This window comes from Pseudopipra pipra, chromosome 1 (genome assembly GCF_036250125.1).
Source record: "Pseudopipra pipra isolate bDixPip1 chromosome 1, bDixPip1.hap1, whole genome shotgun sequence".
NCBI classification, from domain to species: domain Eukaryota; kingdom Metazoa; phylum Chordata; class Aves; order Passeriformes; family Pipridae; genus Pseudopipra; species Pseudopipra pipra.
The window spans coordinates 51,175,899-51,203,059 of record NC_087549.1 but is presented as its reverse complement, the minus strand read 5'-3'; the positions used below and the strand labels follow the sequence as shown (position 1 = coordinate 51,203,059).

The 27,161-nt window shown below is 40.2% G+C and overlaps 1 protein-coding gene across 1 annotated transcript in view; it reads right to left on the bottom strand.

The window, feature by feature from the left end:
• Positions 1-26,934, bottom strand: part of ARHGAP28 (Rho GTPase activating protein 28) — a 76,422-nt gene extending 49,488 nt beyond the window's left edge. Inside the window, exon 1 of the mRNA XM_064656515.1 lies at positions 26,631-26,934. Within this exon, the coding sequence (XP_064512585.1) occupies positions 26,631-26,761 (131 nt within the window). The 5' untranslated portion in view covers positions 26,762-26,934. The remainder of the gene's footprint in view (positions 1-26,630) is intronic.
• Between the last annotated feature and the right edge of the window lie 227 nt (positions 26,935-27,161).

Here is a 27,161-nt window from a genome sequence, read left to right as displayed (position 1 = left end):
GGGACTTTGGAACCGGAAAGGTTGAGCTGGCCATTTCAGCGTGTGCAAAATATCACAGAGCAAGAACAGCTAAAAGAAACTCCTCGAACACTCCTGATGTTTACTCTGGAGGTACAGAGCTGTAAGCATCATGCCAGCCAGCCAGTGGGAGAGGAATCCCCTGGAATCCCTCTGCAATGAATGAGAGTGCCTGTTTTGAGTGCTAGGTTGATGGTCTATTGTTTTCATTTATTTAGACTACATAAACATGCTTCCAGTTTCCTCAGAACTATGGGGTCAAGTCCTAGTTTTCAGCTCCCTTGAATTTCTCCAGTTTTCATTACTCGGTAAACAGTTTTAGCTGCTCTTCCCCACCAGTCCCTTGCTGCCCTGGATTTTTACCTAGTTACCAGTTATAAGCACTTTCAAATTGAAAGTAGCCATTAGAAGGAGCCTGCACTACCTGCAAATCCCTGCCTGCAAAATGTACAGGACCAAGCCAGATTTGAAAGAAATTTGAAAAATGAGGATTGGGATAATGTATTTGTGAATGTAGAAGCCCTTTAGCTAATTTAGTCCTGTAATCTTGATGAACGCATCACTTAAATTGTCAGACCTGGCTTTCCTCCCATGGAGTAAATCCTAGTTTCTCCTTTCCATACAGCTAGGTTTGTATAAAGCTCTACTTGTGCATGCTAGAGTCAGGCCATGACACTGAGCTGAAATACATGTAATTGCCACAAACACCTATATGAGAGCAAAAGGCAAAACTTGAAAAAGACAGATTTCTGACCCCAAATCAAATGAAAGGAAAAATGGGAAAAATTGTGAATAATCCAATTTGAAGTAAAGATTTTTCTCTCTCTGGAATATTATTCCAGAGGAACACATTTTTAAATAGAATAATTGGTGAGAAAAACATTGCATTATAACAGAGCATAACTTCCCAGAAGCACACCTCATTAACAAAACCCTAAAAGGGCTGATGTTAATAGATTCTTGAGCCATATTTTCACACAGCTTTAGTCAATGCAAACCATGCATATGCCCATTCTGAAGTTGCCTATGTTTGCACTCTGTCCAGTTGTTTTTCTACAGTGGATCATTTTTTTTTTTGTTCCAGCTTTCCTGCCTGGTAAAGCTGGAAAATTCCACTAGTGATAACTTTGACAGCTTGCTCCCCCTCCTGTCCCTCATGTTTAAGGAAACAAGAGGGAGGGAACAAGGTCTGGAAGGCCGAGAAGTTACTGATTTAGTAAATTTTATGAAGTCTTACCTCGGAGCAGAATAGAGGCTTGATGTTATCCTTAAAGAAGCAGAGCCGAATACTTCTTAAACCCAACTTCTTCATGCTTCTAGTGGCAGTCAGTCCCTCCTCAGCCTATGATCACCAAGTTGCATATTCTGGGAGTTATCTGACAGCCTGTGATAGGATATTCTGCCTCTAGTCATACAAGGGCTGCAGGAACAAAGAGTGGTGGAGCTTCTGGCCCTTCTGGGAAACTGACACTGCTCCATCACTATTTAAAGAGCAGATGCGTTCAGGATAAATCCTCTTAGCATGTTTTCCTGTTTGTGTCAGAACTTAAACCTTTTATCCGTTTCCTAAGAGGAGAAATAAAAAAGTAATCAGCACTAAGCTGCGCTGTAATTCAGGAGAGTCCCTGTGGGGTGGCTCAGAAAAAGACAGAGCCAGTCTATGTGTTTTCTTCTAAAGAGAAATGAGACACTGCCAATAGCATAAAGCAAAAAATCATAAATGGCCAGATGCATATTAATGAGGAGCTCTTTCTGTATGGAGATGGCTGCTCCACCCATAAGAGAAGCGTACTGTGCAATGCCAGTGAGGAAGGAAAAGCGAGACAGGGTACAGCTGCTAAGAAATCAAGTGTTTATGGGGAAGCCTTTCTTACTTTTCTTACAGTGGGATGATCAGACGAATACTAAAAAAAGCATTCACCAGGTTTGTATGAACAGCGGCCCAGAACTGGGTTGTGGCCAAAAGATCATAAAGCTGTGATATTCAGGGATGGTTTTGAGCTGCAGCTGGGGGATGAGAAAACACACTGTGCAAAAAGTTCACTATCACAGGCAGTAAATGCTGTCAAAGGAGTCCTAAGAAATAAGTCTTGAGCATGGAAAACACATGAGATGATCAAACTTTACTCTCTCCCTCAATCCTTTGTTTATGCATTGAAATGCTTAAATGGGTCTATTAAATTTACAGCATTCCTATCATCATTCCTCCAGCCTGAAATACAGGAGGAAAAGCTGACTTTCTGGTTATAAGCATTTTGACATCCTTCACTTCCTCCAAAGATGTGGCTAAAACCCTACAGCAGAATAGAGGGAAAAGAAAGCCTGTTATTTAACCAGAGAGAGAGAAAAAAAAAAGACTGAAACAAAGGAGAGAGAAGGGAAAGGACTTCCTGAATCAGACACAGATTTCCTCAGGGGCAGAAAAGAGCAAAACCAGAAGTGGCTTGGTTTTACAGTTCATCTTGAAGTTAAATTTGCTCTATGTTTTAAACAGGACTTAATGTTACCTTTCTTCTGGTGAACTTTTATGATTGCATAAATCCTTGAAAATTTTGAAAACTTCTGGTAATTTACCATTGTCTGTATGTCTGTTTAGAGACTGACAGGTCATGCTTTAAAGGACAAACTGCAGGAAAGAGTGAGCATGGCTCAGGAATTTGGAACTGTGGGGCTGCTCACGCTACAAATGTAAATATGCTAGTCCAATATCATCCCCACTAAATGCCTCTACAGTGTTACCTCCTACAAGCATTCAGAGGCAACCTTTAGGCCGAATAGCTTTGAGACTGCCTTCTCTGCTTCCTTCAAGGATGTCCTCTCCTTCTGTTTAGTGGTGATATACTGTCCCTGCTATTATTCTCCTTTAGCTATTGTTATATGGAGAAATGCAAGTTATTTTTTTATCTCATTCTAGGCTTTGTCAGAACAGTCATATAAATATAGTTTTTGGATTGCCTTTTCCCAAAGTTGCTCTCTGATGGAATTTATACAAGCGTCGGTAACAGTGACTTAGTTTTTCCTAGAGATTAAGGTGACATTTGGTTGCATTGTGTAAATATGAATTTTTCAACCCATGTCTCTTGCAGCTCACTGCCTGTGTGGTAGAGAAAAATGCTGTTGCAGAGGGAGAGGAAGATGCAAAGATCGGCTCACTTGCAGCAATTCACAATGAATGCATCTTACCTCTGGCTGCTGTCAGCAATTAAAACACTCCCTGTGTTTCAATAAATGCTGGATCCTCTCATTTAACATGAAGTGTTGAACCAGGATGTGTGAATTAGCATGCTGCTTGCCACAGGCTTCTGATTACAGTCCACAGAAAGAAAGTCACCTCCAAAGAGCAATTCAGCTCACCTACTGATGAGAGGTCTCTCTTGCTGTCCATAAAGTGAGGGACGCAACAAAGAGCTATTAGATGCTGGAAGTGGGTAAGTGCTCACTGGGCACTGGGTACATCTAAAATTAAGGGAAGTGTGACCTTCTACCTCCAAGTCCTTGCACTTTAACATATTTTACCTCCAAAAATACAGTATTTTCTTTAACTACATTTTAAATAAGCCTTAGGTCAAAAGTCTTGCCATAAAACTGTGTAAATATGTTTAAACATCATTTTTTTAGCCTTCATTCTTTCAGGATCAGCACAGTGGTGAGCCTTAATCACATCTGTCCTACAAAAAATAAACAGTGGTGAACTCATATACACAGGTGTCCCTCCAAAGCCAGTGGGGATTTGCATGACACAGAGATCTGTCTGTCCTGGCATCTTTATTCATATTTGAGTATTCTGTTTTATGGTTTGTACAAAAGTAACTCTGAACTAATTCCATATGTGGGAAACAATGATGAAATATTTCAGCCAATATACTGAATGTCATGCAATTGATAAATACTGACACATGGTTTCATGCTATTCTTTTTCTAATGTTAAATGCTATAATCAGTCACAAACAATTAGCTATGTAAATAACTGATTTTTTTCAGGGCTTTGTCCAAACCAGTAATTGAACAAAGTCTTCATTTAATCTCAAATAAGCCATTTTCTTTTCCTGTAGAAATTCAGAAGAACAATAAACAATTTGATCTCAGAGATTTGTTTTACTTTTCTGTTGAAAGTTAAATCCACAGAAATTAGAAAGAAAACTGTTCATTTAGAAGATGTTGCAATGGAATGTTTCAGCTTTTTCTAATTTTCTCCTTTTTTTTCCTTGACTCAAAACATGCTCTGTAGATTGTTCTGATCAACCCAAACTTTTTTTTCCCCTTGAAAAAAAAATGTTCCCTTTCTATTTAGTCCCACTTCTGAATACAGTCTCCTGTTTTAACAGGTCACTGCTGCTGGGGAATAGCTTTAAGGACTTGTCCAACTGAGGTCATATGGCAGGCATGAAAATAAAACTATAAGGAAGGAACTGGAACAATTAGCACTGGATTAATTATTCCACAGAAATAAAACTGGCATGATCATAACTATGTGGTGGTTTCTTCTGAAACATGACTGCTATTTCCAGAGTCTCTATATATTGATCTATTCCAGCTGTAGTGAGCAAAAACCAGAGGCTCTTCTGCAAGCCGGATTTTACATTAACACTGGGATACATTTAGCACACATGCTCCAAATCTGGCTTGTTTTTCGTGGTATAAAAATGGCAATATCCTAAAGTCTAATAAGTGATGTATTTGAAAGCAACTATGTAGATAGGAAGAAAATAGTCATTCATGGCCAAGCAGTCCAGCTCCTCAGATGACATGGAAGATTAAACCTTCCCCTCAGAGATCTGAAGATCTGCTTCTTCTGTCTGGGCTTTGACAGAGGATCTGTGAAATGTCCCACCTACATCCATGATCGATTAAGATTTAATTGTGGTCTTAGCTCTGCCTGGGAGACTATTAATTTACAGAATACGGTTTTTCAAAAGAAAATACTTAACCTCACTACCATTTAGACATAAAACCAGTCAGGCATGAGAAGAGGGTTTACAGAGCATGACAAAAGAAGGATTGCAAAATGTGCAGCAATGATCTATGAAAGCTGTGGAACAGAGAAATCCTTGCAATGCCTGCAGGAAGGGTTTTGTTTGGCAGCGCTCTTGTGCCTCCTCGCAGGAGCCCCACTGCAGACCACTGAGCTGGGCTTCAGAAATACGCTGAGGCAGCATTCTCTATCTGCAGGAACGCTTGGTGTCGGCTGCGAAGGTCACCTTGACAAATGAACTTGCCTGGCGGGAAAAAACCCTCCTCCACTGGTAAATTAGCAGGAAGAGACTGAGCTTGTTTTCCAGTGCCCATTGCGACAGGGCCATATGTACACTGGAAACAGCATGTGGAGCTATGTGCGCTAGATTTGCGAACACAGAAGGTTTTCTCAGGTGGCTGTTTGATCTTTGGACAAACACTAATTGCTCTCTTAATTTTCAGTCAAATTGCCAAAGGTGACTTTTGGCAAGATTCTCCTATTAGACCCTCCAACAAAAGCATGTATCGCTTCTTGCATTATATCATAGACAAGCTGCTAGTTAGTTATCCTAATCCCAAAGATTTACAGTACAATTCCCTAAGGAAGCCACTTAGTGTCCCTTAGAGTCATCATTTCTTTCAAAACTAAACCAAGAAGACCAAGAACAAAAAGATGGCAGTCTGAAAGAAGAATCACTGACAGAGGAGGACACGAATAACAAACACTATCAGTCACATGGTAAGAAGATGAAGAAAATAATTACTTGCTAATATTGCTGATGTATTTTCACCTGGAAAGAAGGATCTGAGCTGATTGTCTCTAATGCTACTTTCGCCAGGACCAATTTCTGGCTTTATCTCCTCTGCGACAACAGCCTGACAATAGAATCATAGAATAGTTTGTGTTGGAAGGGACCTTAAAGATCATCTAGTTCCAACTGCCGACCATGTTCCAACCCTCAACCATGAGTTCCAGTCATGCTTACTCCCTGAACCAGGTGTTGCTCTGAAGAGGCTTTTCTAGGTATAGTTTGGATCACCCCTCAAAAGCAGTGAAATTCTGAACTTTAAAAGCAATCTTTTTTGCTGATCCTTCTCCATTTGTCTTTTTCTCATTCCAAACCATCTTTCAAACTTGACTTTCTGCAACTTCTTCTGCTTGATGCTGCTCCATGTCTTTGATGCACAGGGAAATGTTAGGGGCAGGGTTTCTGCAGTCTAAAATGATTGTCTGCCTCTCTACTCCAAAACAAGAATATTCATAACATATGATGTGGGCTGAGGGTTCAAAGATTATTATAAAGAGTATAGAAAACCCAGAATGCATGATATCAGGGCCTGAAGTATTATTGCAGCTTGAGCAAAAACAGAGGAACATTGTCTAAACCCAAAAAAAGCCAAGCAATGGGTAAAAGCCCTGGCTTACTGATTGCCAAATGTAAGACATTACTCTCCCTCCTCCCTTAGATGTTAACCAACTACTTCTAAACTAACTACAGCTAAACCACTGTAATGTATCAGAGATATTTTTATATTAACAGATGTTCTTCACAAATGTGACTTTTAAAGTAACTGCCAGATTCACATTTGGCCAGTAGCTTTTATTTTAAGAACTGGGTGAATTTCTGCTGTGTTTCTAGTGCTCTGTCCACCAATTCACTTCTCCTTAAAGGTGTGGTTTTAATTTGAACAAGAGACCTTACTAGTTTCACTCATTAGGTAATGCTAATTTAATCAGCAATATTACTTGAGTGGGACTGTAAACCATGAAATGTGTTCCAGTAAAAGGACTTTAAAAAAGCCCGAACTAAATAGGCATTACATCTGAAAATTCTGTTGGACACAGACAAAGGAATAAAGAAATTTTTACTTTCTTTATGTAATGACTCTGAATATGCTCAATGCCTTACAAATGGCCCATCTCCAAAATTCAGTCCTTTAAACAGAAACATAAGTCAAAGACATATCTAATTATCATGGATAACATAAATATTAGGTTAGTCTAAAGTTTTGTTAATTATTTGACATGAAAGCAGAACTGGGCGTGGCAGTCAAGCAGAATTTGGGGTGCTTGTCTTGTACAATGCAGTGAAATAGAGGATAGGAGAAAACAAACTTCTATTAGCAAGTTTAAAAGAAGGAATCCATATTATCCACTCCACTGTGAATCATCACAGATATTTCTAGAAAAATAAAAATATAAGAAATTTGAAAATATTAACATGAGGTTTAAAAAGCAGCAGCCTCCCTCTAAAAGTAAATGCAATGCTATTTACCATGCCACTGGGCATTAAGAGAGTGAGAGTAGTTGACGCCACAGATCTCCCTTGCCTGACTTCAACCCAGAGACCTAGAGTCCACCATGCTCAGCACTTGGTCTGCCCAGAGCAGCCAAAATCTTGTCCATGCCACCTAAGGAACCAAGACCATCACTTGTGGTGTTTTGCCTTTCTTGTGCAGGTCTGAATGGCTGAAGGTAATGGAGACACAGGCCTGCCAAGGCACTTGCATCCGCTTGGAAAATGTACCTACTCCTTGTCAAATGCAGATGCCTTCAGAAGCCTGAATGAGGTTCCTGCTTGCTTTCAAGATCAAGGCTTTTCTCAAGATTTAGAAATCTCTGTCTGCAACAGCACTGTCCGAGCAAGATATACCCAGACTCATTGTTTTCATGAGCAGAGAGATACAGAGGAGCACTTCTTCAGGGACAGCTGTCACCTGCTGTTTCCATACAGCTTTTCTTTCCCAGTTCTCACACTTGATCAAACCCAGCTGGGAGGCCCGAGGAGGACACCAGCCATGTGACAATGTCGAAGATTTCATGTAGTCCTGCAAGATCTGGCAGTCATTTCCTTTTGCAACACTGTCTCCTGCATCAAAGCTCTTCAGCTCCTATTTGTTTTGTGTAGCAGCTGGTACTGACCTCACACCAGTGATTTCACTGGCAGAGCCTTTTTGGCATTGGCAAGACAGAAGAAAATTGCTGATTATGACTACCAGAAAGTTCTGGATCAAAGGAAGGGAAAATTCAAGATATTTGATAAAAGATGGTGTTTCAAAAAGGCTTTCCTGGCAACACAGCCAAAACTACACTAGCAGCCTCGTTTGCCAGCTGTTGCAACCGCAGGCAGTGCTCTTCAGATGGTCTGATGGACAAGTGTTTCACATGACCCCGTTAAGAGCTGAGAGGGCAACTTATGTGTTACAGGACATGAGTTATTAACTTAGTGGTGGGTTATGGCCAACAGGTTCTAAAGGGAAGGCAGTGAAATCTGACGATGTCACCCACACAGGACACATACAAGAGCTATCTGATGAAGATGCCCCTTACTCCTCTGCTCCACCAACATCTAGTTGGGGGTTTGAGTACAAAAGACCTGCTAAGAAGTTCCCTGGGACCATTTCTTGGCAGGGTTGTGGTGCTGTGTCTAGTATTCTGGACCATTCCAGCATACAGCAAGGTCTGTTTATAGTGCTCATGAAATTTCAGTCTGCTGTTTAGGCCACCTGTGCTTACTGCATTTGTTTCTGTGTGTTGTGAAAATGTTTGTTGTTATTATTTTTTTATTATTATTGTGATTATTATTATTATTATGCACTGAGGTGTGAGTCAGAAGCAGAAGTTTCCTGGTTGCTGTGCTTTGTACCAGCTACATTGAAAATTACTGTTTACCATCAAGACTCTGCAGTCCACCTGTGCCCATGCAGAGTACTGTGCTCCCTATCCATGTCCTGATTGCAGTTTAGGCAGAAAATGTCATTTTATATCCCTAAGATAGCTACATTTTCAGAGATGGGATTGCTTCTTTCTCACTACATAAACTCAGAAAGTTAGGGATATAGGAAAAGCATTGCAATAACAACAAAAAGCCAGAGTCTTTCCCATATTCAATTACATGGCAATTTTAAAGCTGCTGTCTTGGGGCCTATGAGGCATAGTACTCTGCTCCAGTGAAGAATGATTTCTGGACTCAGAGGGTATGAATGAACATATGTGGGGATATACAAGGCCATAATCTAATCAATGATCCAGGACTATACTTTGTCTTTTTCAGGCCCTAGGCCAATTTCATAACCGAGGAAAAGAGGTTAATATTTCCTTTATCTTTGTTTTTCTTCCTGGCTGGCTGTTTAGAGAATATAGCAGCTATTTGAAGACAGCTGGAGGTTTGCAGTGCTGGTAAAAATTTGTTGTGGGGGAAATGGAAAATCAGCAGGGTGTAGGTGAACAGGAATGGTATTCCTGGAGAGCGTTGTTTTCCACAGGGCTAAAATGCTGGGTGCCTGCACTTTGGCACCACAGCTGATGCATTGCAGGTGACAAACACACCCTGAGCACGTGCACACACCCCCACCCCCACCCCACTCCCCATGGATGCACAAATGCACATGGAGCACAGGAGAGACCATAACACAGTATGTCTGTACACCTTGAGGATTTTTAAAGCATTAATGATCAGCTGATAGGGGAATTACGCAGCCTGACCCTGAAACTAAAACCTTGAGCAGATTTGCCATGACACTGCTTGCTTCACCATCCCTTTCTGACTACAGTCTTCAGACTGGTTACAGATCTGGCTATGAATTTTGAAAGTTTGCTTAGGAATTGTAATTTACAGCAGCTCTTCACAGAGATTCACTGTTATTGGAAAGAGATGGAAGTTGAGTGCACGGAGGTTGCACATCATGTTGACAGCCACGTTTAGAGCTATCGACTTGAAATATTTCATGTAGTGTATGCTGTCAGACACATCATGAATCCTGGTTTACTAGGGATTTCTTTGATTTGATTTAACAGCTTATTGCCCCTTTGGAACATATGCTGACTCTGCCTGAGAATTTATTACACACCCTCCCTTCTGCCCTATAGCTGAAGTTTTTCTTTTTCACAGGTTGAGCAAAAGGAGTTTTGAATAACTCTAAGCAGGACCTCAGCTCAAGCAAAAATATTGTCCCCTGGAGTTTCCTCAGAGGCCAGTGGTCTCTACTGGAGTTTCCACAGTGGGGAACCAGTGGCCTAATCCTGCTTGGCACTGACTATTCAGAATAAAAAATATGGGGGTTGTAGTGGAGAAGGAAAAACCTCAGAAGTGCCAGGGCTCAGAGCTGGAAAGAGTTTTTTCTACAAACCTGAAAAATTAAGCAAGATCTGGTTCCTTTGAGGTGCTCGGCATGTTGGCCACAATCCAGTAAAGCACTTAAATATTAAGTGTGCTCTGGAGAGTGCCCTAGGAAATAGTCTAAGCACTAAGTACCCAGCAGGATCAAGCTCCAAATAGGGACCAGATATAAAACAGATGGCATTATGCTAGCTTTGCCATATAAGCTATTTGGTTTGCATTTTCATCTCTGTCCTTTTTCCCTCTTGCTTGCTTTGCCTTTTCTATAAAACAATCCATTTGTACCAGGAGAGGAGGGCAACGTACTGAAAGTGCGCCTTATCACCTTTTCACAAGTACAGAGTTAAAACAAGAGCTGGGAAAGCTGTTGCCTGATTTTAACTTAAATCAGCAGTGCTTGGACAAGAACCATCAGGAGTTTGGAGCTGCTGAAAGAAGGAAAATGCTGACTGTCCTCTAATGAGCTCTCCAAACATGCCTGCGTCAGAGGTTATTGCAATGCCTTGGGATTTTTTGGGGGATTGTGGCAAGTGGGATGTCTGAGCGGTATCAATGGAAGACAGCTCTCTGCCTGTTTATAAACTGGGTTCAAACTGAACTGGAGTAGTGCTCAGCACTCATGCATCCACTGAGGTCACCTGCCAGAAGGCAATGGGAAGAAAATCAAACTCTATTTGCTGCTTTGTTTTTTTTTAAACAAGCTCCTGGCTTTCCACTTTTTCATTTCCAGCACTATTACAACTATCTCCAGAACTTCCTCAGACCTGTGATTTGTGCAGATGCCAGCTTTTACATGGATGTTTTTGAAACTGAGCGCTGGTTGACTGGAAGCTATTCTAGTTGGAGACACTTTCCTACACAAAGCCGAGGAGGGACACGCGCCTCAAACTCTGCACTGCTGGCACTGCTGACTCTCAAGACAGAACAGTCTGGGCTCAAGTCCAAGCCTCAGAGCCTGGATTAGGGCAAGCCAGCTGGCTGCCAGGCAGGTTAGGGGTACTTCTGTGCGGGCTGCAGCCATCATTTTGTTGGAGCTGTGCATGCATGTGGGTTGTGCAGTGAGACTTAAGAGGAAATTTCTGTGATCATTTTAACATTCAGGCAACTGAAAAAGGAGCTGACAGAGGCGCCAGGCCTTTGCTTCCATGACAGCATTAATCTTCCCCTGGTCTTGGAGAGAAATTTTAAATGAACTTAACACATGTTCTCAAAGAGCTTTCCTTCTCAAAGTTTTTTGTGCTGTGGGTCCTGCACTGATAAATGATAATCTCAATGAATTGGTCAATGTAAATGAAATTTCACTTCATTATCATTTTAGTGAGGATGCTTGATGCTGTGTTGTTATTTAAGAAGCTGACAGATGACTACCACGGACTGGAACTTTCAGGAAACATGGATTTTCCTATCTCAGAAGTTGGTGGTGGAAACAGGAGGAAGGACTAATGCCCCTTTATTTTATATCTATGTATCACCCAAGAAAATTTCTTTCTTAGGTGCAGTTATGGAGTTCTGTTGGTCCAGGAAAAGGAGTTTCAAATGAATATAATTTTAAGAAATAAGAAAAATAATATTATTGCTACTGCTGGAAAAGTTCCTGGTTGAAAACCAAGTTATGTTAACTGTCATGTTAAAGTTTAGTTCACGGCAAATGCGGCATAGTTCAGAGTAATTCTGCCACGAAAGAAGTAAAAGCCTAGTTATTTTTTATTTGCCACATGCTAAGAGCAGGTTCCTGAACAGTTATAAAAGCTCATAGTGCAAGTGGCGGCTTATTTTTTCATTGCAACTTGCTTGTGATTCTGAGTCCTCATAGACTAGGAGGGAAAGAAAGCAGTTTGGAGATAGATGACTACCAGAAAAGCACCTGTGATCCTGGTTGGAATTCAGTTCCTTGGTTTGATCCTTTGATCAAACAAGGAACAAACTGAAACTAAGCCATTTTGCATTTGTGAACTGCCCAGTCCTCTAAAGTTTCCTCCAGAAAATGCTCACATAGGTGCAGTTTTCACAGCTTCAGGCAGTACAGGAGTCTATGGGCAGGTATTTTGTTTGGTTTCCCTACACTTTCTGTCCATACATTCACCACAGAACTACATCTGCGAAAACTGTCAGGGAAAGTTTTTTGCCTTCAATGTAACACTTTGAGGCAATGATCTGAGCTGGGAAATGGATCAGGAGTGCCTCAGAGCACCCTCTGGCACATCCTGCAGTCAAGCTTAGAAGTTGCCTGAGTTTGTTCTTCATGAGCAACTGGACAATGCAATTAATTCCCCCAGGTGTCTATCTATGACAAATTTTTGTCAAAAATTTTGTATACAGAACATTTCTATTTGAAACAGAATAATAATAATAATGTGTGAATCAGGCCCAGCAAACACTGGAGGAAACACAGGGCAAGTGCTATTAAGAATAAGTTTATGCTTAAGTTTGCGTCCAATGAAAATTAGACAACTACAGCAACTCAGGGAAGCCATAGAGCTGCTCTCATTTGTCTTGTCATTAGGGCTAAACCAGCCTGTACATCAAAAAGTGTTCGAAGTACTTAGAAATACAGTAAACCATAAAACTTTCTATGGTACAGACAGTACCAGTGTATAAGTCAAGACTTTCTACTCAAGATATTATCTGATTGCTTTTTTCATGCAAAATAAACTAATTTCATTTCTGTGAGGCAAACACTGGATCGTAGCATGAGGTCACAGCTAACCAAGAACCTACTCTCTTACCATAAATACCCGAGGAAGCAGGACTTTCCTATTTACATATTGTATAGGATAGCAGTTCAAAACTCAAATACAGTGTAGTAAATCATGTAGTAAGGGATTTCAAGGGTTGCATCACAGAAATGTACAGACCTGACCTTTCAAAAAACTTCTATCATATCTGGTATAAACATGTATTTTCTGCCTTCGGGGAACCGCCTAGTGACATCAGTCTGTTTCAATTACTTGTTTAGTTCTGAGTAGCAATTTCAACAATCCCTATTCAATATTCTAGTCACCAACTTTCTTTTCCACATAATCCAATCAGAGAACTTTTCAACAGCTTTGATTTCAACAAGTGCATGATTAAATCAGTAATTTAAATAAAGCACCACATCAAAACAAAACACTGAATTCAAGAATAAGCTTCAGCTAAAGAATTTTGTATGATCTTTCATCTACTTTCATCATGGTTTCAGTCTGTCTGTCACTTTACTACTTAGTAATGGAAAAGTGTATCTACTCAGCAAGATCTCTTGCAATGCTGTCAAACATTTCTCATCTTCAAAGAACGACTAGCTAAGTTTTTGTCGACAACAAGGCAAATGCAAAAAAACTCCTCATCTGCTCAGCAAAGGCATGAAAGCATTACTGTCGTTAAAGTAGATCTTAGGTACAGTTTCTTTTTTACTTATGTACTTCTGATTTCCTTAACTAATTGCCACTTAATCCTTAAATTTTGAGTTTTCTTCTGAATTCCTTTAGGTTCCTTTGATGATTGGAAGTTTTATTGGTTAGGGTTCTGATTTGTGCTGTACTGGTTAATTTTATCTTTACATAAGCTACACATTCTGAAAATACAGACAGGATGATATAAATCTCCACCAATCTTCTTATCTCAGGCACCTAAAATTATATCTATATATATTTATAATCAGACTCAATTCAATGATTCATCTCTAGAACGTGCAACATCAACTACAAAGACCAAAACACCTTCCCCATTCTTAAAATTCACAGGACTCATTCCAAAACCACAGAAGACCAACTCATCAAAAGTCAAAACTAATACCAAAAGCACAAAGAACGTCACCAGTAGAGGAAAAAAAAATCCCACAGCTTGATACTTACAGAATTCCTTAAAATCTATCTGTTTCTTTCCAGCTGCCGGCCAGAGGATTGCTGTGCATGAGGCAGAGACACAAACAGTACATCCTTTGTTACCTGTTCACAAGGCTATTTGAAGTCTGCTAAAGAGCAAACTTCAGAGCAGATAAATAATTACAGAATAAGATGAAGGAAAAGCACATACATGATTTTGAGTCAGCTCTTCTGCTTTCTGCACAGCAATTCTTATGAAGATTGCAAGGCAGAATATTTTTTTGCTGTTAGTATTGCTCATCTGGAGTTTTTATAGCTGTGTGGAGATCTGCTTCATTGTATTTGATTTCAGCTAATCAAGCATACAAATGACCAGGAATGCAGACACATAGCACCGTAAAAAACACAGAAGGAAGTTTTTTCAAACAAAATCCCTTTATTTTGCAGTGGTTGCAGTGATGCAATCAGAATAGGAAGGAAAGTCTGTGTTGCTTCATTGTTTTGTTTGGATTTTGGGGTCCAGTGCTAACTTGTGATAATATTTCCATTTGTAAGTATATTTCTCTGAGGGCAATCCAAAAAAGTGACTGTGATGAATCTAAAGGGAAAAATATCTCATTGAACTTGCTAAATTTTTCCATCATGAGTGACTGTTACAGAATTGCCCCACTCAATTATCTTTCCTGTGTAGTTCAGTAGCTTTTGGCTAAGTTTATTGTTTTTTATCAAAGTCCAGTAAATTCACAAAGTGGATTCAAAAGAAGTGTAATTACAGAGAAATTCAATAACTGATTCATATCCATGTGGAATTTAAGAGTTTCTAAACAAGACAATGGAGTGAATAGGATAAATGACCAAAAAGAAGCGCTGCAACACGTATCAAAGGTACAGTTGGTTGCAGAGTACTGACACAGGACCTCCAGATCTTTAGAGGCAAGCCCAAAGCCTACTGTCACCAGGAGGAGTTTTAATCTGACCTTAATTGTGGTGAGATGTCAATTACCCCAAAGATTCAACTCTCTAGCCTCCACAGTTCAACCGTTAAACCAAACATATCCTCTCTATAGATGTGACTTATCTGATTGGCCCATCACACCACGTAACTCTAAACAGGATTTTCCAGGTGTCATGTACAGAGCACTGTATTGTCTCTCTGGCTTTAGGTAGCATGGTTTAAGTGTGAGAAAGGGCAACGGTGGCAGAAATGTTAGCTTAAGCAAACAGGATTTTTCGTTATGTCTCCGATACATAAAATGCAGCAGTTTTGCAAAATGAGCAAACTCTTTTCATCAAATGTAAAATGGATATTAAAGATTAAGAGGTTTCCCCCCCTTCTGTAAGAATATGTCACTGCCCTCACTGTACATAGTATGTGTTGTTCATTGTTTATCCCTGAGACCTACTCATTGTGTTCAAGTGATCTTCAGAGGATGATAAATTTGGTCTGCTACAGCCACATTATAGGGCATTACTCATTTTACAGGTAGTTAGAAATGACAGAAAAGTGGTATTAAGTTTTTAACTAAATATAGATCATAGAAAAGTATAGAAAAATAAATACTGAGCTTATTATGATCAGCTATACCAATTGCTTAAGTATACTGATGTCAGTCAATGTTTTAAGATCCCGTGAAGATGGCCAAAGCCATAAATGTGTGTTTTGTCTAAAGATATCAGAAATACTCTTCCCACTTTATTTTCTATTATTTTATTGTCTGTTTCTGGTACCTGGTGCAAATTTCTGTACTTAATTTCAAAGATGAATGCTGTACTAAGTTTAAATTTATTCAAAGTCTTCAAAGTTTGCCTATTAAATGTTATCACTACTGCTATGTCCAGTGAATTCATGGGATGGGCCTATCTGTGGGCTTTAGGGTAGCCCCACAGACATGTACCATGTCAGTGTTTGGGTCACTCCTGTTGTTCCACAGCCTGAGATCCCCTTTGGTTTGGATAAATACAAAATCTATGTCAGAGATGGAAACTCGTCACCAATAGACTCAAAGGAGGTAACTTTATCTAGCTGTCCACTCCACTGATATAATTAGGAATGCACTTTGTCAGCCTTTGAGGGTTTAACTACAGCTGGCTGGGTTCAAGGCAGTCTCAGAAACCAATCTGTTCTTAGTAACACCATCTCCTTCACAAAATTACAGACATACTTTCAGCAGATATACCCAGCTGACTGCTGAATGATGTTTTTCCACCCACTTTTGCAGTGGTCAATGTTTTTTTCAGTGTAACTGAAGCTCTGGATCAATGCCATGACATGATTCAGAAACCAAAGAATTTGAATTCTGAACTGACAGCTCAAGAATAAAGGTTATAAACCTTATTTACAGTGTTTGAGTGTGGCTCAATTCAGCCTCTGAACATAATCATAATCCATACATAATCCAACATAATCCAGCTGATGAAATTTAATTAGAAAAGAGATTCTAATGGACATTCAGATGCTAACTGGCCTAACAATTGTTTAAGAAACAGAAGATATTTTAAGCTCGCTTCTCCTGGAAAATCAAAACTCTACTCTTCAGATGGATTAGCTAAGCTAGAGGGAAAAAAAATCTAACCTAATAAAAATTTAAAATGTTCTTTGAATTTATTCATCAGAACTAGATCTGGATCCCTGCTGTACCCTTAATTATTCTACTGTAGTCTGCAGGCATTCAGATGATGAATACTTTCATAATGTTGTCAGTAAGCTTTTCTAAGTGAATATCATAAGCACCACACCTTTTTCATGGGCTTTGCTCTGGCAGGAATCTGATTTACACAAATGAACAAGATATTTTACTATGGTTCAGGTAACTTGGGTGAAGCTTCCCCTCCAGGCTGCAAAGTATTTGAGAAAAGTGCAGTGTAACTTTATACCTGTTTACACCTCTAGACCTGAAAATACCCAGCCTAACCTATTAATCAGCAGAGTGGCCTGCTCAGAAAAACACACACCCTTTTTTTTTTTTTCCTTATCAGTCCTGAAGCATTAGTCCAAACACTTTGAATTCCAGCCTTCAAGTTTTCACCTCCAGCCATGTCAGTGGGCTGGACTCAGGCTCCCCGGGGCCAGAAGCCCTATAGTTGTGGTAGTGCATCACTGTGACTGCTTGGTGGCTTGGGCAAAATTCTGTGCTAATGCAGCTGTACAGCTCCTGGACACAGGCAGAGGGAGGTCAGATTTTCCTGCAGCCACCCTATAAAAGTATATTCTGAATTTCTGTGTGCAATCATTATGTTGTAATTGTGAAATTCACTAAAGCCACAAATTAACTCTCTTGCTGTTAAAACCATATGATGTCAGACTGAACCTTTTTTGGTTTTATTTTTTTCTCATTGCTTTATTTGGTTCCTTTTTGCCTGTAATGCAGATTTTCAGTAGGTATCAGAATACAGACATCACAGCTGGACCTTAAATACCAAGAGCAAATAAATTCCGGTGTCCTGTGTTTGAGAGCAACAAAAAAAAAGACTGTGAAATAAAAAAGCAATACACATCTTTATTGCTTCATTAAGTCTCCATGTAAGTAGAAGATGGTTAACTCTGAAAATTATAACTTACTATATCTTTTACAATTCTTGATAGCACTAATGGTGTTAATTATTGACAATCTCATTATCCACATGGATATCATACCCCATGTTTGAATGTGGAAAGAGAAAATGAGCCTCCAAGGACATCCTGTGACAGTAACTCCACGTACAAATGAGCGATTACGTGAAACCAGTGACTCATTGTTGCATGGCATGTACTGTAATTAATTACAGATTTACTTGTGTTCACTGTAGACTGAAGCAAGCTGGTTTGGTTTGCACAGTCTTACTGCATTGCTGAGTATGGTGCAGTTAACTTCAGGCCTCGCTTAGCAAAATCTTATAAAACAAATTCAGTAGTTAAAAAAAGCTGTAAGAGCTGGAGTCCACTAATGATGAAATGCATTTTGGCCACACAATATAGATGCAGAAACAATGTACCTCCCAAAAGTCTGTGGTGTGCTTCCTAAATACAGAACATGGAGGTCTTATACAATGAAGAAGGTTTTTCAAAAAGTGGTGTAGTAGGTTCCCTTGTTTATTTATTTCTAATTGCTACTTTTTGTCACAAGCAAGAGATGGTTTGAACAAATATACTTGAAGAAACTTCCAGTTAATATTTGACTTGTGGGATAAGTAATTCTAATGTTTGCAATATACTCTGTGAATTGTCAATGACACGTGGGTAACCTTAAGTTTCATCCTCCATTTGTGGACCTGCATGTTTTGTACACACACACATAAATTAGAATAAATGAGTATCTTCAGAAACTTCACAGTCCCAGTAATGTTATCCTTACATTCCTGTGGTTTAGTAGCTTTTGCTAATTGAAAGAAAGAAGAAGGGAAAAAAGCAAGCAAGCAAGACAGCATCAAAGGACTGCAGCAGATCACTGGAGCTTATGGCGAAATGTGTCCTCTGAGTGAAAGATGTAAGAAAGACCTTACACAAAGTGGACACAATTGTTTCAGCAGACAACAAAAGATTCCCACTTATTCCAAAGACCCCTCTCCTGTGCTTGGCTAGCTGTCCCAGCTTCCTTCTGCCAACCCTCTCTCCAAAAGTGAGCACTTCTAATATGAAATCCTGTTTCAGCTTGAGTACAAAGGCTTTCCTTGTCTCTGTTCATCAGGATAAACTCCCTGTTTCCTTTCATTTCCTTGCACATGCACGATATGGGCACCATCTGGCCTAGAAATGGTCAAGGACATCCAAGCCTGAAAAAAACATCTTTAGAGAATGCCCTAGGCTCCCCTGCTCCATGTATCACCTGTAACTACAATAAAGATTTTATAATAATCTCTGATAAATCCAGATAAATGTTTAAAACTCAAGTTTTCAAAATATTTGAGGAACGGAGAGAAGTATTACAAAAGGAAGGCAGGTCTAGTCACTGTTATGTTTTAATTATCTAAGACTTCATACTGGTGTCCTATTCTGCAAGAATACTATTAAAGAGGAAGTCAGCCTGAGCTGAGAGAAGAGTTAGCATAATCAGATCATGCCCTGTAAGCAAAGTTATTGACAAAAAGATCTGAGTTCTGATGTGATTCCATTTCTACTGAATTCAGAGGTAAAACCTTCATTACTACACCTCAGTGTCCATTAATTCAGTTCATGTGTATAAACAAGGCTCACAACCCACTCAATGTTTCACTGCAAGATTTATTATTGACCTTTTATTAGACTAGAATAGAAAAAAAGACAGAGCACTTCATATTAGATTGATACAACTATCCAGTTCTTGCTCTTCTAGTAATGTTAACCTTAAAAAGGATTTGTCACTCTCACCTTTAAATTTCTTCTTGACCAATAGGTATGATCATCACCAGGCTGGGAAATAAGCTTGAATGATATTTGTTCTGAGCTTTTATTAGCCAGAGAAAGAGATGGTGAGGATGCTCTCTGGTGCCATACCTAGAGTTTGCATTGACTACCCCAGAGTCTGGGTAACTGCAGACTCTATGATGCCTGCAGGGTTGTAGTTAGCTAGGAACATCCTACTCTGTGAGGCCTTTATAAATTTATTATTCCCTGCCCAAATCTGACTATTGGGAAGCTAATATTTTTTTGATTAACTGTGGTGAAATATGAGGACTTACAGCTCTATAGCTTCTCCACCTTTGGTAGCAAATTCTGAGAGTGACCCAATGTCTGATGTCCTGATGTTTCACTCAGGTGTTTAAAACACAGTTCTCTGACTTGCCTCTTGCTTTACTTGTCTTTCACCCAGTAAATGATGTAAACCCAGCTGGATTTCTACATCTGATACAGGTTTTCCACATATACTACCCTATGTCTCTCTCTGGTAGGGCTCTTCTACCGTCCACAAAAAGACTTATGGTCATTATTTTGCTTATTATTTGCTCAGAGCACCTTCTGTACAACGAGATGCTATAAAAGGCTTGTATAGTCCTCAGATGGAAATTAAATAACAGCAATACTTAGTAACAGATTTCCGTCTCTATTTTGTTGAGCCTTCTTCTGCCTAAATGTCCAACATACGTCCATCCTAAACTAGATGATTTTACAAATCCAAAAATCCCACAGATTTAGAATAGTGAGTATTACACATAGCATCCTAAATAAGAAAACATAACTGTCTTTAAACGAACAAGTTGATAATAGGCTCCTTGCTCCTGTGTTTGTTCCACTCTCCTTGAAGACTATGAGAGTGTCTAGAAAGTTAGGATGCAGGCAGGGGAAAAAATGAATTACAGAGATGAGGGAGCCCTCACAGATCATCAGTCTTTTCCTTGCATTAATTACAAGGGATGCCAGCTCAAGCACTTCTGTTGATTTCTGCTGAAATAGTCCTTCAGGGTAATAGGGCACTTTTTCAAACAAACTGTTTTTTAAAACATTTCATGTTTTGACTTCAAAATCACCAATTAAATGCCATTCCAAAACCCATGTCTCTGATGGGATTGAGGCCCAACTGTAAATTATTTTCTGACTCCAGCTCCTTTTATTTGCACTCAAGGAGAATCAGGTCACATACCTGTGAATGTGGTCCTTCTTCTCTTCTCCTTTACTCCCCTCTTTCCAACCCCAACCCCTCACATCCTTTTTTTGTCTCCCTCTTCTGAGTCCCTGGCACATACAACAGGACTTGGAAAACCCAGATGGAATGAGTCAGTTTCAACCAAGACAGAAAGCAGCAACCAGGAAAAGGGACCAAAATGCTGGGTAGGATGCCTGGGCTTCAGTCACCACCTTGGGATGTGAACCTGGGCAATATTCCCTGGGTTTCCCTCCTGTGCTGTTTTAATGCACCCACCACGGTGGCACCTGATAGCCACACAGAGCATGGTCCTGCCCTTAAGGAGGATGTGTTACCAGCTGGGCTTACTCTGCCCGGTCAGCTAGAGCAAAGCACCGCAGCAGGCCAAGTGGCTGCTGTACTGTGGCTAGCCAAAATCCAGGATGTTAGCTTGATTGTTTGCTGTGGATACTCTGCACTATTTCAGGATCCGATTCTATATTTGTACAGTACTAACCAGATGCTTTTCGGATACTGTTCTAGACTTTTACTATTACTCCATAGCTGGGTCTTCCAGTTGCCACCACTGCACATTTTCTGCACTTTTGCACTGAATTATTCTGATATCCCATGCAAAAATAACATTAAGGTTCTTGATTCCTGACAGTTTGTTATGCCAGTGCTGTCAGACTGCCAGATGCAATCTGAATGTGTCTCTGTAGGGCACACAGGGCTCTCAGGTCCTACCCTTTCTTGCAGGCAACTCCAACCCTCGTGTAATCAGAGATAAGTGACTTAGTTAAAAATGAATGGGGCAGCTGGCTAAATGCTCAGCCAAACAAAATGATCAAAGAGACAGGGCCAGATGTTTTTCATTAGCTCTACATATGGAGGTACCAGGAGAGCAGCAGGAGCACCAAACTAAAAAGAAACCAGAGAAGCCAACTCTAGTTTCAACCATAATATGAGGAGCTGGCTATAAATACTACATTCCTCAGTGTGGCTCCCAGAGGACGTGCTGTAAGTATTTCTAAAACCTACAGGAAAAGCATGTCTACTATTGTCTGACTTATTTATATGCATCCTCTTGGTAAATATTTCATTAAGAATTATCATTCTTAGCATCTATAAAAATATGCTTTAAAAATAATATTTTAGAAAGCTTTTATAAGTTGTAAAAAGCTTTTTTTCCACAAAATTTATTTTTGGCCCAGTTGGTGACAATGCAGTCTTTTCCAAGACTACTGATCTGTGGGATTTTCTTTGACCAGTTTTAGTACATTTTAAAACTTTAATTTCATAGGTTTTGAGTCCAAATTACTGCAAGAGATCCCAGTTATGCCAAGATTTACTATGAAAAAGGAGCCAGATTTTTATTTTTGTCTTCTGGGGAAGTTTATGGTAGAGTGAGATAAATATGCAAAATAGTTAAGGTTGTTTATCCTGCATCACTAAGAAGACATTCTTGACATCATTTGTATATAACTGAGCAGAGGAGCCGCTCAATCAGCGCTGACAGAAATCCAACCCAGATCACCCAGCCTCAGGGTATACAGACCTCACTTCAGTATGATAAAATCTGCTTCTGTTGGGGTAAAACCTGAACTCACACAGATCCTCTTGTCACAAAACAAATTTTGGTGCATAAAGGCTCCTCCTCCAGTTACATTCCTTCCAGGGACGCAGTCATAATTTCAGGACACTTTACCTCAGCCTCACATATTTTTGTAGTATCTTGGGGCTTGCAAGGGGGAATGAATATTACAAAACAATCTGGTGCCATTCTTCTAAAATGTAAAGTGTAATGACTTTAATATTGGCCCCAAATCTGCAAGTCTTAGATCTGGAGAGCAGAGATCCTGGAAGCTGCCAGCAGGTAACTCAATCAACACAGTATCTTTCAATCAATACAGAAATTATTCTTTTTTGACTCTACAGTATAGTGTTGTCTGCCTGAAAGTCACCCCTCCGACAGTAGGAGGGAGACATGCTGAATGTAAAGAGATTGGAAAGGCATTTCTCTGAAAAAACTGGAAGTACCAGACTTGCAGTCGACTAGGGAAGAAGCTAATAAGGGGTCTTGGCTGCGTTGAACAACGGTGCTGAAATCCACTTTGCCCTTTACCTATGTAGCAGGCTCCTAGGTTTGGTAGTATATATGCTGCTCTTTGCATGAGTATTGATTACAGAGGCTGTTCCATGTATAAAAAGGTTGATGTGCACTTTAAAAACTGCTCTAATCCCATTCAGCAGGAACTAAGCTCATGAATGTGCATTTTCTTTCCTCTGATTCTTATTTCATGCACCCATTAGCAACAGCCACTCATTGCAGTGAAAGTATCTGTGATTTGCAGTGCAGGATGAGTTCTTTGCTGGTAGATATGCTAGTAGCAAACTGGCTGAGGAACTTAGTAAGTCTTATACTGGAGTCAAGGAAAGCTTAAGCATGACTCACTTAGGAATGCTTTGTCTTCCCCTAATTGCATAATTACCTTAGAGAGCTCGCTGGCCATTTGGCATAGAGGTCATGCCTGTTTCCTCTGAGCACAGGAATAACTCCTCCTAGATTCTCCTAACAGGATAAAAAGGGGATGTGAGGAAGACATATGGCCATGGCCCCGCTTTTCCTCTATATAATCCAGGAGCAGTATTTATGCACAACTACAAAGTCCTTCATTCTCTGAAATGAGGATGGGAAAGTTCACCATTATATAACATAAATCAGCACTTTCACCTTTGCATGGAGATAGTATCTGTATTGAAAGTGGTAGTGTGATATTCCAGTGTCTTTGGTACTGGTACTTGTAACATCTGTGTTCTAATAAGTGGAATTAAAAAAGAATAATGAGCGTCCCACAAGAACAGCAATCTTTCCCACTATACTCATATGCTATAGAGTTAGCCTGACTGCCAAGCAAAAAAACCAGAGATCTCCCCAACACCTTGTTCTTACAAGCAATAAATAAAAAAAAAAAAAAAAGATATGGCCAAAATAAATGCTATCAACAACTACAATCATGATAAGCAGATGGCAAGCAAAGGAAAGGGACCTTAATATTACATGAGAAAAATGGAAAATGAATTTGCTAGTTACACTAGCAGAATTAAAGGGAAGTTTTGCTGGAGAATTCTCCTGGACCTCTAGGAAATTCAACAGTGCAGTTTTCAGGGCTCACCCCATGTATAGAACTGGTTAAGTAAGTCCGCAAGATGCAAAAAAAGGAGAAAGATATAATTGAACAATATGGATCGCTGAGGCAAAGATGTTTAAGTACTGCTATCTTTAGTCCCCTGGATGAACTCTTGTTCTGGAGAATGGCTGGAATTTGTGGTCCCTCTTCTTAACCTTTTTATTGATGTTATCCAAAATTACATTTGGAAGCTAGATTTCTCCTTTGCAGATTGGTGATGGCATCACTATGCAGTCAAACTTTCATCCAGGTTTCCCTTTCATTACTTCTATGAATTCTCTATCCTTCCTTGCGCACTGATGCACCTTCCATTCAAACTAACTAAAGCAAATTTTTGCCCGTTCCCCTTAGAGCCCAGCAGCTAATACCCCCTAATTTATAATGGGGTATATACCCACTGGGCTTATGAATGAAAATACTTGCATCTGCTATACTTCATGCTGATCCTGATGCTGCCAGTGTGTTTTAGACATGCACACAGCCTGCCTGGTTGGCCCTTCGAGAGTTACAGAGGGATGTGAATACAAGTGGTCTGATGCATCTGCTGGTGTAAGCTTTGGTGTCCATGTGCTTCTTAGCTTTGTGCTGGGTTGCAAAGAGTGTTTAAGATTACTCATTTGTTTTGCAGCTCATGATGGTTACTTAAGTCTTTCCTTCTTTTTTATGTTTCTTTTTCAATGGTGGGAAGCAGTGCAGTTAAATGCCGAATAAGGCTGCATTAGGTTCCCCTTTCTGTGATAAACCTCTACTTAGTAGGTTCCCAAAGTGAAAGTTTTTGCAAGAGAAAACAGCTGGAGGACACATCCAAGCCTGGCTCTGGTGAGTGGAGCTGTTCTTCTGATATAAATGGTGCATTACTCTAAAGTAAGAGAAATGCTAGGAGGAGAGGAAGGAAAATGAAGTACCTTGATTCCTACGTTGAGAGAGAACTTGTCAGCAGTTTATCAAATCAAAGGCTAATATCCAAGACTCATTCTGTTCTCACAGATATATATTTCAAGTATGGACTTCATTAGAGTACATCTAACTTAACCTAGCTGACTTCAGAGGAAAGTCAGGCTATGGGTCCCAACTGCTTTTGTTATCAAACAAAAAACAGGTGACACCTCTGTTCTTTTCATGATTTTTTGAATAATTTTCCTGGAGAGCTAAGGAGTTAGCATGCCATAGTGCTGGTAGCTGCCCCTGGGATCAAGGAACACCATACAGAATCTATAATAAAACTTCTTGCATTAGGATGGCGGCAGAGGAAACTATACAGAAAATGCAGTCCAGGAAAGAGTTCTTAGAAGATGAAGTAGGGATTAAGCCAGAGCCTATTTTACCATTTGCTAAAACACTCAGTGCATTTGCCTTCATGGGTTCTACATTCCAGAGGACTGCATGCTGTGTTAATAAAATCCGTCTCTTCAACAGGCTTTGGAAACTCACACGGGCATTGACTGCCCATATGGCAGAATTGGGCTGTTGCTATTAGACAGCTGCAGGGAGTTGAGGACAAGAAAGGGGAGACAGCACCAAAGTCTTATGGATATATAAATGTATAGAGAGACATAGGGCTTTTCCTCATGGCAGGAGCTTCCAAAACACGTTCCCCATCAAAATGCCAGGATCCTCTTTGGTTTTTTCTTTAGGAACTGTAATTTGCACTTCTGCTTTTTGTAGGTGATACATATGTGATTTATGTATGTGATTTAAACCCTCATACACCCTGACCTTAAGCTGCAGGAACATTTTAAAACAATTAGCACACCTACAAGAAAAACAGCAAATCACCACATTTCTGTTGCTCACAAACTTAAAGAGAGATTGAGTTTAGTGCTCTTCCTAGCGCAAGAAATTGCATGCTCCCTAGTAACCCAATGCCAAACCACTGCTCTCAGTTTTGAGTAGCAAATGCCATTCTTATTGCATCTAAAAACTCAGACTGTTTCTTTTCTTAACACGAAATTGCATATTTTGGTACTGCTCTCAAACAAGTTTAACAGAACAAAGGAGTTATCTTTATGAGACAGCCAGGGAAACACACAAAGAACAGGAAAATGTAGCTAATCTAAATAATGACATTGAAAACAAAACAGCTATTGGGCTATAAATAAACAATATGAAGTAAATTTCATCATTTATATTAAGAGAAGACACAGACTTAATTCCTGGGTATAATGCCATCTGCTATTTCCTCAGGCTTTAGTTCTTATTTTTTCAGTCAAGCCACAAAGTAGCATTTCCTACTTTCTTCAACTTTTTACAGTATGAACTTTTATACCACTTTGGAGAAAATTGCAAAACTCAGACATGCATGGAGAGAAAGATCGGATTTTCTAAAACAATAATATTGCCCAGATTGTTAGTTTTTGAACTGCACAAATACAGGCATTCTTACAGGGCAGGGAGGTAAACATATACATGACTGCATTAATTAAGACAATACTTCGTTTCCTGCAACACAAAAGAATTTTCTTAATTTAGACTCAGTTTTTAATTATGCAGTCTCCCACTGTGTGCGTGTGGGTGTGCAAAGCAGCAGCTGCAATTTCACCAAAAAAAAAAAAGGAAAAAAAAAAAGAGAAAAAGCAGAGACTGGTCCTGACCTGGTTGGTGAATGGAGAAGGAATTAAATAATCCTCTAAATCAAAGCCAGAATCAACTTTCTGAGCGCCAAGCTCAGCCAGTCCAGCCATCTCACTTTCAGTAACACAGTGCTAAACGACCTGAGCAGAAGCCTGATTCACGTGACTTTTTTTCCTGGGGATTGTCCTGTTGAGAGTATCCTGGGCAGGAAACTGGTGTGATCTGTTGACTCACAAGATTTAAAATAAGCACTCGCGTTTCCCCCCTCCCAACCCTGACCCGCAGCCCTGGCCTGAATCACTTCCCCGCTGGAGGCGAGAAATGTGCGCCAGCAAAGCGCTCGTGAAGTGGCCGAGTGGTCGGCAAATGCTCTCAGGCTGTCATACAGGCAGCAAACCTCACGTCCAACACTGGCACAACATCAGGACACGGCACCGGTCCCCGTCCCTCAGGCTTTACCTGCTGGCGGGTGAATGGCTGGGAGGGATATCCTGTAGAAAGCTCTGCTCCATGGCCGGTATCCTGGCCGGGCTGTGGGGATGGTAGGCTGTGAGGACTACGCTGCCCGAGTCCTTCATCTCCATGGTCATAGGCACATGTCGGCCCGACTGCTGGTGGCAGAAGCGACAGGGCTGTGCCGACGGGCCCCGACGGAAGGGCGAGCGAACCTGTCAGGACCACCAGCCCGACTCTGCAGCAGCCGCTCGCCACTGTCGGCTGTCAGGAGAGCTGTGTAACTGAGACACGGCTCCTCTCACTGTCAGGAAAGCTGAATTAGCATATATTCAAAAACACCGCCCACAAAACAACCCACGGGGAAGTTACTACGTTCCTAGGAAACTGGAAACCTGAGATAATCCTGTACGGCACTGAGTGACTGCCCAGAAAACTTCTTGTTTGCGTTTTTTTCTTGTTTCCTTTTAACAGCAAATTTCTTAATACTCATCCTGCTTCTGAAACAGTCTTGTCTAAGTGAAACTGTTTGTTGGT